Source organism: Tachysurus fulvidraco, chromosome 2 (assembly GCF_022655615.1).
Source record: "Tachysurus fulvidraco isolate hzauxx_2018 chromosome 2, HZAU_PFXX_2.0, whole genome shotgun sequence".
NCBI lineage: Eukaryota > Metazoa > Chordata > Actinopteri > Siluriformes > Bagridae > Tachysurus > Tachysurus fulvidraco.
In genome coordinates this window covers 31973249-31989723 of record NC_062519.1, presented here as the reverse complement: position 1 = coordinate 31989723, position 16475 = coordinate 31973249, and the positions used below count along the sequence as shown (strand labels likewise).

At 37.0% G+C, this 16475-nt stretch overlaps 1 protein-coding gene across 11 annotated transcripts in view; it reads left to right on the top strand.

Annotated features, from left to right (window-relative positions):
• Positions 1–16475, top strand: part of LOC113650123 (unconventional myosin-IXb) — a 54573-nt gene continuing 38098 nt past the window's right edge. For all 11 annotated transcript variants that reach the window (XM_027158269.2, XM_027158250.2, XM_027158260.2 and 8 more), the window contains exons 1-2: positions 1–478; positions 13555–14451. In XM_027158269.2, coding sequence (XP_027014070.2) covers positions 13615–14451 — 837 coding nt within the window. In that variant the 5' untranslated portion in view covers positions 1–478; positions 13555–13614. The remainder of the gene's footprint in view (positions 479–13554; positions 14452–16475) is intronic.

The following is a 16475-nucleotide window of genomic DNA, read 5'->3' as shown; positions in this document are numbered from 1 at the left end:
CTGGAACGCTCTCATCATCTGGGCTTGAGAAACCCAAAGGAAGTGCGCGCGACACAAGCGCGAACCGAGTTTGAAAGTGATTTAACGGTTGATTCGTTTATTTCTTAATTCGGATGCGAGTAAACAATCAGCCGTTTCCGGGTGTAACGAGAAAGTATTGACTCATGTGTCTGTATCGGCTCCTGTGTCAGCTGTTTTGCTGAAGTAAAATCGTTTTTTTTTTCGGGATAGCACATGAATGACCAAGCTTACGGACGCAAGCTAAGTTGGTTAGCTGATTCGCTAACATTTAACGACATTTAACGACTTTTGGATTGGCATTAAAGCTGAAAATACTTCAGCTCCAAACAAATCTCTCCTTTTTTTGCTGCAAGGACTGTATATTTATATATATATAATATATATATTAATATATATATTTTTTGCGGATATATTTAATCGTTCATGTGTCGCTTCAAAAAGTAGGTTTTCAGACAAGGTAAGTAATTTTCTGTTAAACTAATTATGATTTTGTCTTTACTACGTTTAGCTATGAAGGTAATGTTGACTAAAAGTTAACAAGATTTACACGAAGTGTTAATGATTGCCTGTTGTGTTAAACAAGCCTTTGTATGCTTTGTAACATGTAGCATAGCTGTTAGCTAGGCGGCTAACTATTAGCTATCGTGTGTTCTAGAAATGACTTAATCTGGTGTCTAATCAAATTTTACGTCTGTCCGGTATTCAAGCATAAAAAGGAATGGAATTAAGGATAAAAATAAAACCAAAAGGAGGTAGATAAATAAAAAGTATAAACTATTAGTGAGGAAATTGTAGCTCCAGGTCACAAACTGTAAAGTTTACTCCGTGAACCAACAGAAGCCTTTTCATAAAATGTGTGCCATATTTAATTGTTTGCTAATAACTTCATTTTGTTTATAGCCACTTAATATTTAGGACGCTAAAGTGTAATTGTAGTTTCTTTAACGCTCAAGAATATGCATTCATCGTTTGCCCATAACATTGGTTAAATTTTTGTTGTTGTTTTGTACAAATTGTTGAGTTTTGTATGATATGTTCAGTCATGTTTTATTTCTGCGTTCATATTATCGAGCATCAAGTCAGTGATGTTGATGGCTTGACACTTGTGGCCGTGTAGAAACCTTTCTTGACGTTTCTTATAGAAGTCACCTATGTATCGTTTACATTTCTTGATACCATTATGAGGATTAGGATTCTGCAAAAAACTGGGCACATGTATTTAATCGTGTACCCTCTCCCATGCACATTTAAATCTTGCTTGCTACATTTCTGAGCAATAAGTGAGCCATGGAAAAAACAAATCGCCAAAAAGGAAGCGAGGAAGAAATGCAGACCATGCCCGATGCCTTTATTTCTGTATTTTCCTTTCACATGTTTAAAATAGTTTATGCATCTACCAAGGAGAGCTCTTTAAAATGAGTTAAATTGACTTTAAAGTTGTTCAATGATAAATAAACTTCAGCAAATTAGCATCGAATTCAAATGTCGACGTGCATCATGTTTGTGGAAGTTTAACATGACTGCATGTATGTCTCTTAATACTGGTTAATGATATAAGCTAACACATCATATCATGATCTCGGTATTATAAGGTTCAATCTGGCGTTTTGTTGATGCGTAAATTTGGTACTATAAGGTTCTGTCTGCAGTCTTTCTCGAGGTGTAATCGATATACATGGCCAATCAATATACACTATTTGTGTGTTGATGTAATACAGTGGACTCTCAGATTCAGTATAGTTATACTACATTGGAAAGTCTATAATTTTTGATTGAGCTATTTTCTTTACAGTATTTTTATGGTTTATAAACTTTCTGACATGTTTAAAAGTCCTCATTTAAGCTGAAAGTTAATGTCATTAGATAATAGCAGGTAATATTAAAATACATGCATTCGAAGAAGTGCATGATCATATTGGGCTCCTTTGCTTATTTATAGTTTATTAAATGTTTATTGAGATTGAGCAGCATTATAATAAGTGTTTATGGGAGCTATAAATTAAACAGATTCTTTCTCGAATGCCTCCATGTTAAGGAGGTGGGCTGCGATTCCCAGACTATCTTAAACATACACAAGACCTTCATTGTCACCCGTTGTTTGCTAGTGTGAATGCATACTCCTCTTTATGACAAGTATTTCCTTATCAAACCACACTGCCCACGTTTCATGTGATCATCTTGCTGGTCTTTCCATGGAATAGAAACAGCATGATCAATCATTTTTGTTCCCATGCAGCCTATATTCATTTTCTTAAAGCTGACTTATGTAATCAATTGACCTTTTTATACCACTGGAACTATGGGATTGACCAGTGACATGTTTTACACGTTTACTAGTTTTGACTGGCTATGATTTATGTAATAGTTTTGGAGATAAGGATAACTCCCAAAAAATTTCAGACACAACCCAGTTCTCCATAGTTCCCTATAACCCAAACTGGAAATGACTTCATGTGTATTTTCATGACACAGTAACAAGAATTTGCCATTAGACTGTAAGATACTTATAGCCACAGCCTACTTGGTAAACTTGTAGACTTAGGCTGCAACTAATGTTTATTTAGCTAAGTAATTCATCTTTTGATTATTTTTCAGAGTAACTCATTAGTAGGATGATTTTAAAAGATATATACCAAAAATGAGTATCTGATTTTTCAATTCTGACCAAACAAATCAAAAATAAAAGCAACATAGATATTCACCAGCTTTCTTTTTATTAGGAATACTACAATGCTAAATTCATTTAGCTTGACATTTATGGAGTGTGAAATCAACAGCAATTCTTTGGGATTCATTCATAGGTTTCAGTGCCTGGATTCAGTAAATCAATTCTTAGGGATCAAGTTTGGTGTTCTGCATACAAGTTTGCATTCAAGTTTGGTGTTCTGCATACAGGAACGGCTTCTTGATGAGTTCGTACATGATATTTTGAAATATGTGTGTTTGCGCACCAACAAAAATGTAACAGTGCTCACTACAACATAATGCACACGTTTTGTTGTAATGGTAATGAGTTTCCTTAGGTTTTAATTGACTATTTGGTGATTATTTTTATCAAATATATGTTGGTGGTTTTTTTTTTGTTTTTTTTGTGAATTTAATTAAAATAGCAGTCAAATGACATGCAAATAAAATTCTTTTGATGGAAAAGCCAGTTAGCCGAAGGGAAAAGGATTCATCATCTTAGACACATTTGTGGCACAACAAAATCAAGTGAATTGGTCTCCAGTTTGTGAGATAAAAGTGCATTGGACTGTGTTCTTTTTGGTTGTTATAAAACTGAGGAGCTATTTATTAAGTAGTACTTGAAACCATATTTAATTTTCTTACTGGAAAAATAAATAAACTGTCTTGTCCACTGACATGCACTAGGAATTTCATCAGTGCCCTCTGTCTGCCATGATATTCTTGTTGGTATCTCTGATGGTGCATATCAAAAGTAGTAGTTTGCTCCACAAATCCCCAATGATGTCACAGACCTTGTAAAATGTGCAGTCTATCTAATTAGAATGCAAAGCACTAATGTGATTTTTCTGTGTTTGGATGCGTGTGCACATGCATGATAAAGAGAAGCCTTTAAACCAGTAGTGGCCTGATGCAGTCTGACACGGATGTTGAAGGGTGTGTCTTTTAAAGGGAGAAAAGAGGAGAAAACACTGCTTTCAATCATGTACTAAATGACCAACAGATTTGTGTTGTGTGCATTACATATGATGCACTCATGGTGTGGCGAAAATGTGCATTAAGTAGAAAAATTAAGTTTACAAAGTGAACTCCAAGATGCCATTCTCTAGTTATGACTCCATTTTTGTTCCCCAAGAACCAAGTTTTAAAAATAACCATAATTACAGTGTATGTAATAGAAAAGTGGGTCTGGTCCTTTGAGAATAGTCCTGTATTCTCTCTCTGTGCTGTTTCCACTTTGTCGTACCCACTTTTTTCAACAAATCTGGGCTGCATAATATTTTAATATTCTACAATTTATAGTGAAACATATTTAGCTCATTTTGTGTGAAATAATCTTGCAATTGAACTTGTTTTATCTAATAGTTTGACTGGTAATTTTTGCATCAAAATGAAGGGCACAGCTGCATATTATTGTATGCACATGTTCTTGTAAACTTGCATTTTTTCTTGCATCTGTGTCTTTTGTTTTGTTAACGTTGTTTTCAAGCCTATGAGCAGTCCAGAAATTGATCCCTGATCTGACCCAGAATGGTGATCTGGGATTCTCTGATGGGAATCAGGTGCCTAAGTTATGTGCACTGGTTGCCCAACACTCAGTAACATGATACACATACCACTTGTCATTTTTCTTCCTTTTCTACTTCCTTGTTGGTGCGAATAGTCTGTTATAGTCAGTGCTGTAATTTGCTCAGCACTGTTGATCGCCTTCTTGTTTGCTGGAATTCCTTCACAATTACATGTTTTCAAAAATTGCCTGTCTTTGCCAATTAAGTAGGTGTACCACAATTTATAAATTGATAGGCCCTAGTGTCCACCATTTTGAAAACATGTATGCGCAAAATTGATGTATGGAAACATGCATTGTCGATCTGCAATTTGGAAGCTGTAATCAAACCCACACAGAGCCCAGAATCTACTCTGGGTACAGACTATTCAGGCCTAGTGTGAAAACATCTTAAATTAAGGGCATCAAGAGCATTTTGATCTCAATTTTTTGTCAAAGCTAGTCAATCATACCAGTAAATTTATGACAACATTGCAGATTTGACACTGAACCATTCTTAGGCTGTAAGCAGAAATATGGACTACCCAACTGGGTGTGACTGAAATTCTGGCTGTGGAAATGTCTATTGTAGGCAAGAAACCAACAAGTTTCATTCAACATGTACACAATTTCTGCCGAGTGAAAATTCCAATGATCTGCTTTTCATTTGATTTATTTATGAGGCAATGTAGGCCATTCTCAGATCACTGTGTCATTTTAAGAGACCCACTATAGCCTGAATTAACAAGCAAATACTATTAGTACAGACAAGATTAAATAAGTTTCTTTCACTGAGAGCACTTCTGTCTGCATGCATAAATTGACTAAATTTGCCCAATTGACACCAGAATTAAATTGTTTAAATTTCTGTTTCACTTCATGCAGCAAACGGGCAGTTCCCTGGAATGGCTAGTGTACTCATTTACAACACAGCACTATTGAAATTTCTAGTCTGATAAGTCAGAAAGGTGTTGAATAATTCTCTGTAGAAGCAATTCTGGCTGTTGCATTTATTGATTAAAAAACATAAAACCATTGATATTGATACATTTTCTGTATGTATATGTTTAACATTTATGAAAGGAGTCTCCATTGTAAGTGCTGTATAACAGTCAGAGATTTTTATTTTTTGTTATTCAAGTTTTTTATTCCTTGCTTTGTGAGTAAAGAAGATAAATAGTGCAGCTTGTCTTGGGATGTAAAATAAAGTTGTATAGCTGTGGATAGTGAAGCCCGGCTCCGCTTCCTGTGTAATTAATTTTGTGAGCGGTGATAAAACACTGGATCTTAAGGTTTTAGAGTTGATAAATCATTGCTTTATTGCTTTAAAGTTGTGCCTGATGTCTGACCTCTACAGCATTAGTCAGCACAAACATTTGTCAGCCTTCCCTTGCGTGTTTAGGCCCAGGAAAAGGTTCTGTCAATCTCTGGGTGAATATAGGTAGAGAGTGGTTTCGTAGCATTGTGACTCTGATGACTATGTCCTAACTGTAAAATGCTGTCAGATGCTGAGCTCATACAGGAGTGTTTGTGTGTGTGTGTTTGTGTGTGTGTGAGATCATTAGACAGTGATTTTGAAGTTCTTTCAAGATCTGAGCTCATTCACTTTAATCCTATTGTTAGTTATGTTCACATTGCTATCAGACCACAGGACAATTACTGTGTATTGAAGGAACTTTCAGAAGGCAATGTCTGAATTTACAGTGGTTGTAATCCAATGTTTGAACACTAGGACCAACAACATCAGGAAACATTGCTGACCCCTTAAGAATAGAAACCGAACCCTTAACATCTAGTTTCTCTGGTTTACTCTTCTACCTCTGGCTAGAGGAGGCTGAAAAATGAATAAATATATCATCACTGCTGGAGAGATAGATAACATGTTTTTAGGTTGTTTGAGTGTAGAACAACACACATTTTGCATTGATATGCTCCTGGTGTTCATAGAACTGGTTCAAAAGAACCAAATCCCATATCCTGAAAGTTACATCAGAGTTCAGCTTTAGCATTGTGTCCACTTACTAATCTGCTCTTCTGTGTTTCTGGTACACGAATGACACATTAGCAATTAGGCTAAGTACACTAAACAGTAAAATAAAAAAAAAGAAGAAAGAAAGAAATAGATATGTAACTGACATCTCATGTTTGGCTCATTCACATTATAAAACTTTTGAATCACAAACCTTCTTAGTGTTTCTTTTCATGCTGTTGTGACTTAGCATGAGTGAAAAAGAGAAGCTGTGACCTTGGCCTGTAGAACTCTGACAGAAATATGTGGTCTTGCAGGCATTGTGCAGTTTTGGTTCCCAGAATGCAGAAATTGAGGAAGAGTCAGACTTCTAGCCTAGATAGTTTTTATTTATTTGTTTGTTTGTTTGTTTATTTATGTAATCTTTATAAGACCTTCTGTGTTCATGTCCGCTTTGTAGCTCTTTCTGAAAACAAACAATAGATGTCTAATAACCTGGAAAGTCTTAAATAATGAAACAAAATGGCAGACTTTACAAGGCAGAACATTTTCCAGTTTTTTCAGCGTCTGCCTTTCAGTCGTAGGCGCCCAAGGCTGAGTCCAGAACGGCAAAGCTAAGTCAGAAAGGCGAGGCCACTCTGTGACGTGGGATTCCATTTGGATATGCCAACTAATCCCAGAGCTCTGCACTTTCAGGCAGAGGCAGCAGAATCAACAGCAACAGTTCATCATGCTTTGATTAATGACTGGAGCTATAATGATCTCTGTTTAAAATAGCAAAGAAAGTATCCTAAGACTTGGGAGACTTCACAGAGAGATGTTAACCTACTTGGATAAAGTAGGACAAACTTTCCTGCACACTCTCTGCAACGTGACTATATGGTCAGATGTTAATTATGGTTCTCCTTATTTTGTCCTTCGTCACATCCAAGTGAATTATAGCATCCCACTATACTTAATACTTTCAAGATGTTTTTCGGGCACTGCAGTACACACTCCTGCATGATGCAGAGGCATGCATTCTAGCTCATGTGAGCTAGATAAAGCACTTTTAAGGCACTCCTGAAATACAAAATAGTGGTTTAGTGCTTTTTGCTTCTGTCCATTAGTGTGTTAGACACCAGCAATATACTATTCCATAGTATATCCTTAAAATGTACAAAAGGAAGTTTGGAGATATCATATCCAATATAATATTACATTGTCACTTTTGAGAGCATGATTAAAAATATTTAGCGGTACACATGCTACTGGTTTTGTGTTTATCTAATTATATACTCTCTAGAACATGTGTCTTCCACCCTCTTCCATCTCTTTGACTTCCTGGAAATACATCAATATACAGGATCAAACTTTTAAACCCCTTCATGTAGACTTGAAAGATTTGAGCATGATCACAGTATTCAGTTAATTCATTTAAAAGTTTAGCCCAAAAATTGTTAGTCTAGCTAAAGGAGAAAAGGAAGTGGCAATGTTTGTTTCGCCCTTAAAAGTATTCTTTACTCTTACTTCTCTTTAGTCTCCAGTATTTAGTAAACTTGAATGTGTAGTTTTAGTCTAGTCATGGCTGTATCTTCTGCCTGTTACAGATCTCTACTTTATGATCACCTTGTTAGAACATGTCTGCAGTCTAGCTCCAACTTCCCTTGTAAAGCTTTTGTAACATGCATTATTGTTAACATTGTGTCACGTTGTGAATATAAATGGAAGCTGGATGCAGGTAACCTTGGCAATTTTTGTGTCAGAGGATTTGGGGTATGCGAACCGGCCAAGGGTGCTGTTGCCAGGCTGCAAACCAAAAGCACATTTTTACTTTCTGAAGTTTGTGGAAGTGATTGGAGTGTTTTTTCATGCAGTTGACTTTAATATTCACCCTGGATTGCCTCAAAATGTATGTGCAGCTTGTAGCGATTTAATGAAACCCAAAACACCAGTGGGATCTGATCAAGCTTAGCGCTGAAACTGAGAATAGGACGCAGACTTTGACCAGAGATTGGAATGAAGAATATACATCACTTGGTTTCATTAATTAATAGTAAATGAATAGTATTATGTACAATTAACTGTGTTGTGGATAATTTGTTCTCTGATGCACCCAGCATCACAAAGAATTCTGTTACCTTCACACCTTTATATCTGAGTTGACCAGTGGCTAATGCTGATTGTATATGCGCTGTAATCAAAAGTCAGAATCCTTTTTCTGATGCAGTAAAACCTTTTAGGTAGCTAAAGTCAGACCACATGCATCTCAGCAGGAGACCTCTGCACAGAAAGTCTCAAGCATGATGTTTTAAACGACAAGCAGTGTTTTATTGAGCTTAGCCAAGACTGGTGTCAAATTCTCACAAGAGAGTGGTTTGCGTGATGTGATACTCAATCATCCCAGTAGCGCCAGACCTCTTTTCTCTGGTTTTGTTTGCTTTCGCCCTGTCTGAGAAAATCAGTTACCACAGGGAGAAAAAAGAATATTTAAACACACAAGTTTTCAGAAGTATTCAGAATGCAGTCCAAATACTGCAATGTATATATGAAAATAAAAACCTTTTCTACACGAAAGAAGACATACGTCCAGTATAGATAATAGATTTTTTTTCTGTGCACCGTTTTCCTTCTCTTTTCTGACCCTTCCATCTGCTAAAAGACTTACAGGCCTTAAACTGAGGTAATCTTTAAACAAAAGCTTTATTTCCACCCACGCATTCCTACATGGAGACAGCCTTTTCATTCAGAACAACTCCGGCTGCATCTGGCCTCCATAACGACTCCATGGCTGAATTACTTCAGGACGTGTTTTTTTTTCTTTTTCTTCTTCTTCTTCCTTCTCATTCTTTCTTGTTCTGTTCTTCCAGGATGGCATACCAGCCACATGCTCACAGGTCCAGCCTCTGAGGGAGGGCTAAGTGATGCTTGCATCTACTCATCTGTATTGCAAAAGAATAGCTGATAGAAAGAAGAAGAAAAAAAGAGGGGGGGTACTGAGTGTTCTCTCCAGCTTTAAGCCACAGACAGACACAATGACAGCAGAAGTACATGTATAGAAAGGGAGACATAGAAAGTGGTGTTGAAAAAAGTGAGAGAAGCAATGACACAGTAGATGGAGAGAGAAACATAGACACCCAGGCAGCATTAGGGAAAGACTGTTAGAGAGAGAGAGAGGCCTGAGTCACTAGTTTGCTAATAAAATGGTTTTCGTGGTTCACTGATGACTATGTACTTGAGATTATCACTCGTCTGTCACTCACCACTGACTAGTGAACTGTCTCTCATCTCATCTCTGATCTCACTTACTGTCAGTAGAAACCCACACTTAATCCGAAGATCACATGGCCCAACTGGAGTAAACAACGTAGTTGAGATGTGATTATCTAGAGCACTTCCTTAGTTCTTAGTTAGATTATGATGCTTTCATACTGGTTTGGCTTCACACAGCACACAAACTTTAAAACTCATTGGTCAGAAAAACAGCAGCAGAGAACAGTAAGGAAGCCTTTACCAATTGCACAGGAAAACCACAAACCTCATCTGAGCTCAGAGAACACAGGTCCATTATTTTGAATGTAGCTATCTGAAATGTTCTGAGATGCACAAAAGCTCAGTTCTGTCCTTGTCACAGATTTAGAAATGTATTTAGTTATTTGTATATTTGATTTTACTTGTCAGTAAAGAGGAGGAAGTGAAGCAGGCAGAATTAAAGAAGGCAGCCCACAACTGAGCAAAAGGTTTTTTTTTGTTTTATGGTTGCTTTGCTTTTTGCATTAGTTTAACTGATTCAGGTGAACCAAGCAGAAAAGTTAGATATGCTGTATTTTTAATAGAATACTTTTGTTTAAGAAATGTGATTGGTGCAAATGAATTTAAATTAGCTGCTTGAACTAGTTGGATGAACTTTGTATGAAAGTCATCGTTATGACTATTACAGGTGATAGCTAGTCTATCTCTTGCTTACAAACATGCTAGCTTCATGAGGTATAATAAACAGTATAATAAGTTATTAATTGACGGAGCTTTTCAGTATTATTCATATAGAAAGGATTTTCATCTGTTCAATCAGCTGATTACATATGCCATTACTATTGCTGCTCTTGCTAACAGTAACAGCAAAATGTGCCAAACAAAATCACTGGTAATGGAGTGTTTAAATAAGTTTATCCATTTTCATCTGCGGCGGTCCGACATTTCACTGTCGTCGACTGCTACAAAATTTCATATGGAGAAATGGCACTGGGAGGAGGATCTTTCTACCATTTGTATATTTCAGTGTTGTGTTTTTTTTTTTGTTCCAAAAAGTGGTTATTTGCTTGTGCTCAATATTTTATAAAGCCTTGTATATAAAGCCGTCAGAATGTAATTTCTGACCTTTGTCAAGTTAACAATCTTAAAAACAAAATTCATTTTCTCAAGCCTTTTCAGTAACTTCATTTGGGTCAGTTTGTGCCAGCATTTTGGTTTTGCTCAGCTTTCTGTGCTGTTATACACAAATAATACACACCAGGGTGGTGTGATACTCTGTTACCATGCCAAAGTGTTTTATGTTTGTATAACAGTTAAAACGGTTCTAATTGTGTTGCAAAGTGTTACAGCATGTTACCCAGTAAACTATCCTGTCCTGATGAAGTTGGAAAACATTGGCACTGGAGACTTCTATAAATGTTACTTAAACGGCAAAATAAAACTGACCCCTTCAAAGACCCTTCCTGACCCCCTTTTTAAATCTATTTGTGGCACATCTACAGAAATCCTCTTTGTAATAATGAGCGTAATAGTGCTGTCTGTAGAGTTTTGTGTTTATATTCAATTAATCACCACGTTTAATACGACTACTTAAATTTGAGAACTCAACTGCAATGTGGTATAAGGCACAATATGAAATCTGCTGTTTTGCTGTGTTTGTTAGTGAACCGTGCTTTAATGCAATTGTTTTTTTGAAAGACAGTCCTGATTAAGATGCTTACAGCGATTTTACCACATCTATGTGTACATAAATACTAGCAGAATAGCAGAAGGTGTCAATAATCCCAGTAACTTCAAATGCACAATTTAATTTAAGATTCAGGCCACACCACATATCTGAGACTGATTTTAGTGTAAAGTGACACTAGTTTGTGATTCAGCTTCTTTTTATATCTGTAATGTACTTTTGTGCATGTTCATAGAGAACAATGGCCATACAAAGTTAAAATACAGTTTCGGTGCTTTGTAAAATTCAGAGCTTTCTTTTATCCGATATCTTCAGGACCAAGGAGTTGTGTGGTTGTAACATTAGAAGTGTGTGGTGGTTTTTTGTTTTTGTGAGAGAGCGCACAAAAGATGGCTAGTGAGGGCAGGAACTAACTTATTTCCACATAATTAAATGTAACTATAAATAAATAACATATGACATCATTCTTTAATAAATAATTGTTGGTAACGGAGTAAAACATTCAGGTGGTAACAGTAATTCCACTGAGTCAACCTTAATACAGAATTGTTAGCTCTATAATAAAAAAAAAATTATTCAGCACATTTCTCCTCCTGCACGCTTTTGTTTATAGCTGCCAGTTCTGTGAAACGGGTTACGGTTGCTATGCTGATGTTGACCCTGTTGACACGACAGCTTTGTGGCTTTGCCTTGTGTATTTATAGATATGCAGCATGTCACTGCTGTGGATGAGAAGGCTGATTCACATCAGCATGTTGCCTGCAGCCTTATGACACTCGTCCTGCATTTGCCCTGCACCGGACTATGAGAATTTGGTCTTGTGTAGGGTGGCACAGGCATTGCTAGGGTCAAAAAGCAGGCTTAAACAGCATTCAGAAATTGCTTCATTCTCTCTCATCAGTAATATAGTGATCTGCTGAGGAAGTCATGAATTGGCAGGATTGTACTTGATTTGTTCTGAACCTGCTGCCATTAGTGTGTCTCTCAATCAGAACAGTAGATGAATTTAAGAAAATGAATGGTAAACACAGCTTGGTGATTTATCTAGTTCTGTGAATGGTTACAGTTACTAATTAAAATATATAAAAGATTAAAGTGTATGAAATCAGCAAATCAAAAAGTACATTTAAAATGTCTGATGTGCATAATTCTGGGCACATCTAGCGTTATTGATTTAACATAGAAATTTGGCATGCGGGGATGTGGACAAACTGAGAACTTTAAGCATTGATGGAAAGTTGTTTTTCATTAGGTCTGTATGTTTAAATGTAATGTGCTTGATGAAGAAGTAATGCTTGGTGATATTGCTCAGCCTGCACATTCCAATTCCCACCATCTGCTATACTACCCACAATGACAGAGGCACTTTCTGGCTGAAGGTAAAACGATTTTTGCGAGGTTTATTACACTAAATGTGTAAAAACTTGCTAAAAAAATTGTAAAAGAGGTCCATTGTAACATTTCCTGCTAGCATGCCACAGTAACCTCACAGATAAACATAAGAGAAAATAAGCACACCACCCCATTTCAAATATCTTTTACATGTTGTGTGAGGACAGACCACTCAATACCTCATAGATGAAATGTGCTGCATTCAAAATATTAGAGAATATTAATCAAAAACGTTCACCCCTGCACAAAATTAGCAATATGTGTTGTTATATATGTTACCGTTTTAGGTTAAAAAAAGGGGTAGTCAAGGGTGTTTGAGAAACCAAAACAGGTTTCACTTGCTAATGGATTTCTCAATTACCCACTTCTGAAATATCTTTCTCCCTATATTCTTCTAGCTGACCAACCCTCGTTGTGTTCTGTCTCTGAAAAGTATTTTGGTCAAAGCTGCTTTTTTGGTGAAAACAAAAAAGCAGTATTTTGTATTTATTAAGCAGCATCAAGATGTTTTTGTCCTGGATACCATTCTAGCAGCATTTAGCAGCAAATAAACTGGTCATCTAATATTTTAGAGTTTTTGGGGTTTTATAGTCTGCTTGAAATAAAGGCATGAATGCAAGTCTTGTGTAAACATAGAACATTAGCATTTGGCATCATTTTCGTTGTCTTTATTCAAGTCAAGATGCTTTTATTGTCATTTCAACTGTATCTAGCTGATGAAGTACATAATGAAATGATACATTACTCTAGGACCTATGTAGACGCATGCATCCATCCTCCAATTCACAATTTCCAAATCTGACAAAATAACATCTTTCTTATAAAGCTGACTTTTATTGTCTTGCTTTGACAAGTTTGTGATTGTCCAGACATGTAACTATGAAGGTGGAAAAGTACATTTCCATCATGTAAAGATTGCTGCTGTGCTGCTATGTTTTCCAAACTCATACATGTTCAAGCATGTTACTGTTAAGACATTCTTAGTCCTGATACCATTATTAACATGAATTTTCTTTTGCCCAGATGCTAGATGGTGAGTGGAAAGGCTGTGCGTAATGCTGAAACGACTTATCCAGAGTCACAATGAGTGTCACAGATGGCGAGGGCACAGCTAGCCAAGATGGTCGGGCCTACGTTCTTCAAATCTACCCCCGCCTCACCTTGGAGACGGCACCATGCTGCATAGTCAGAGTGTGCAAAGAGGCCACAGCGGCCACCGTCATTCAAGACGCAGCTGCCACTCTAGGCCTGGATGCCGGCAAGTGCTACGTACTGGCTGAGGTGAAGGAGAGCGGAGGGGAGGAGTGGGTCCTGGAGGCCACAGATCTGCCGGTGCACAGGGTTTTACTGTGGCCCAGGAAAGCCCAAGAGGAGCATTCACAGAGCGAGGGATTCTACTTCATCCTGCAAGAACGCAATCACGATGGCACCATCTGCTATGCTCACCTTCCAACTGTAAGCAGAGAGCAGGATGCTCAGCACCTGGTGGCTCGAGGATTTCTGCCTCCACGCCACGAGGACTTCAACGACCTCTGCAACCTTCCCATTCTCAACGAGGACACTATCTTGGCCAACCTGCACAGCCGTTTCCAGAAGAAGAAGATCTACACATATGCTGGCAGCATCCTTGTTGCCATCAACCCTTTTAAGTTCCTTCCCATCTACAATCCCAAGTACGTCAAGATGTATGAGAACCATCAGCTGGGCAAACTGGAGCCCCACATTTTTGCCATTGCAGATGTCTCGTACTATGCTATGCTGCGCAAGAGAATCAACCAGTGCATTGTTATATCTGGGGAGAGCGGCTCGGGCAAAACGCAAAGCACTAACTTTTTGATCCACTGCCTGACTGCTCTGAGTCAAAAAGGATATGCAAGTGGTGTAGAGAGGACCATCCTGGGAGCGGGGCCTGTCCTGGAGGTAGGATTGACTTATAAAATGATTCAAATCTAACCAAATCTTTACTTTTTATTTTTTCTCCTTGCTCAGTTGTAGTATCTGCTGCTGATCTAAACTAATATAGACTGAAATTAGGTGCTCAGAAACTATGCAGGTTGAGTTAGGTGCCTTTTTTATTTACAGAGGAAGACGTCTATTCTTGTCGAGGCCTAACTTTAAATTGCGAGTACTCTGGATTACATGGCAAAGCTTCATTAGCTAGCCCAACTGGCAGATAAAAGCCTACATTTGACTTTTAAAAAAAAGTCAACAAGTCATGTTATGTTCTGTCTTCTACTTGAGTTGCTAACCAGTAATTTTATTTTCACTAGGCTAGTGCGATAACCAGTCAAACCAACCAAAATATTTAGAATCTTGTATAATTCTATCTTGCAAGTAATTTAGTAAACAGAAATGATCTCAATGTTTAATCTTAATTAGTTTTGTCTGGATTTGGATTTGTTTTGACCCTACAAGGCTGTACTTGCCTGTTCCCTCTGTATATTGATTTGGAAAAACTGGAATGAATTTGATATTCTGCAACGGCAGGTACTGTTTATTTAGCATTAAGTGTAAATTATAGTTCGTTAGAGACTAAATCTAATTGTGACGACAGCGTGCGTCTGTTGCTACATGCGTGTAACGGCTTTGCTTTTTTCTTGCTTTCATTAGTGATCATCCAATGATCAACAGTTCAGCCCAAAACGCACAACCACCATAACCATCATTGCACCTTGCACTTGGTCCTTGATGTGTTTGTTAGACACATGAGCTTTTTCACATGCTACGCACTTGTATGGTGCCATTTTTTAATATGGTCTGGTCTTTATCAGCAATCAAGATTTTTTTTTCCTTGCCGTCGTCGCCTCCTGCTTGCTCATTAGGGATAGGGAAAGATAGATATAAATAAATAAATAATAATATAGTATTAAATATTTTATATAGTACTATATAAAATATAGTATTTTTAATTAATATTTTGAAATTCATTTTAAACTTTAATTGTATATATTCTTTTTTCAAATTTTTTTTTTTTGTAAAGCTGCTTTGAGACAATAGGAATTGTTAAAAGCACTATACAAATCAATTGAATTAGAATTTTCCATGTGCCCCACACCGGGAATGAAAATACACAGTGTATAAAATAATGCTCACTCACAGCAATGTTTAAGAACAAGTCTAAATATATATTTTGAGCTGCACTGTCATCTGTCATCTTCTGTATGAAGTATTTTAGTGCTATGAATTGTGCTAGTTTATCGTAACTTGCAGCTTCAATGATGCCACATCTGAACGTGTTAAAAAGGAAAGCAAGATAGGAATGGGAATGCAAGAAATGTTTTGTGGTTGAAGTCATTCTCAAAAACATCATTCATGGTTCATCAGTCAGTGTCTAGATAAGTAGAACTTTTCAGGGGATTTGATCTTTTTCTGTACTTTTGATCATTGTTCAAAAGGGATATGCAGACTTTGTGAAATGAATATTTTATCACCGTCAGTATGTTTAAATGTTTGATTAGTGTGTGTTTGTTTGTTTTGGAGTTGGTTAGGTTATAATACATTGAAAATCCTTTTCTAAACTCATAATGTAGAATTTGGGTACAAATTGGTCAAAACTATCTAACAGTTGTTACACAAAGTAAGAACAGATGCTCGATTCCCTTCGACTCAAGTTTCTCTTTTCTCTCTTTTGCAATACCACAGTGCATAGTTCCTTTTTAGGATATCCATGTGAAAGACAGACTGTGAGATCCCCTTTAAAGCATCATTCTTTTTTAGGCAGAACTAGACGTCTTTTTCCCTTCTGTCAGCATGGTCATCATCCCTCCACAGGCTTGGGTTAGCTTGCTACTTCCTCCTTGCTTGTTTGCAGTAAAGGCCTGCAAAACTGTTTAGCATTAACAAAACACATCTGTATTTGTAAAAGTCCAATATTAGTTCATCTTTTTGGCTGCCCCAAATATGAAATAGCATGAAACTTAGAGATATCCACATTAAGAAAAGTA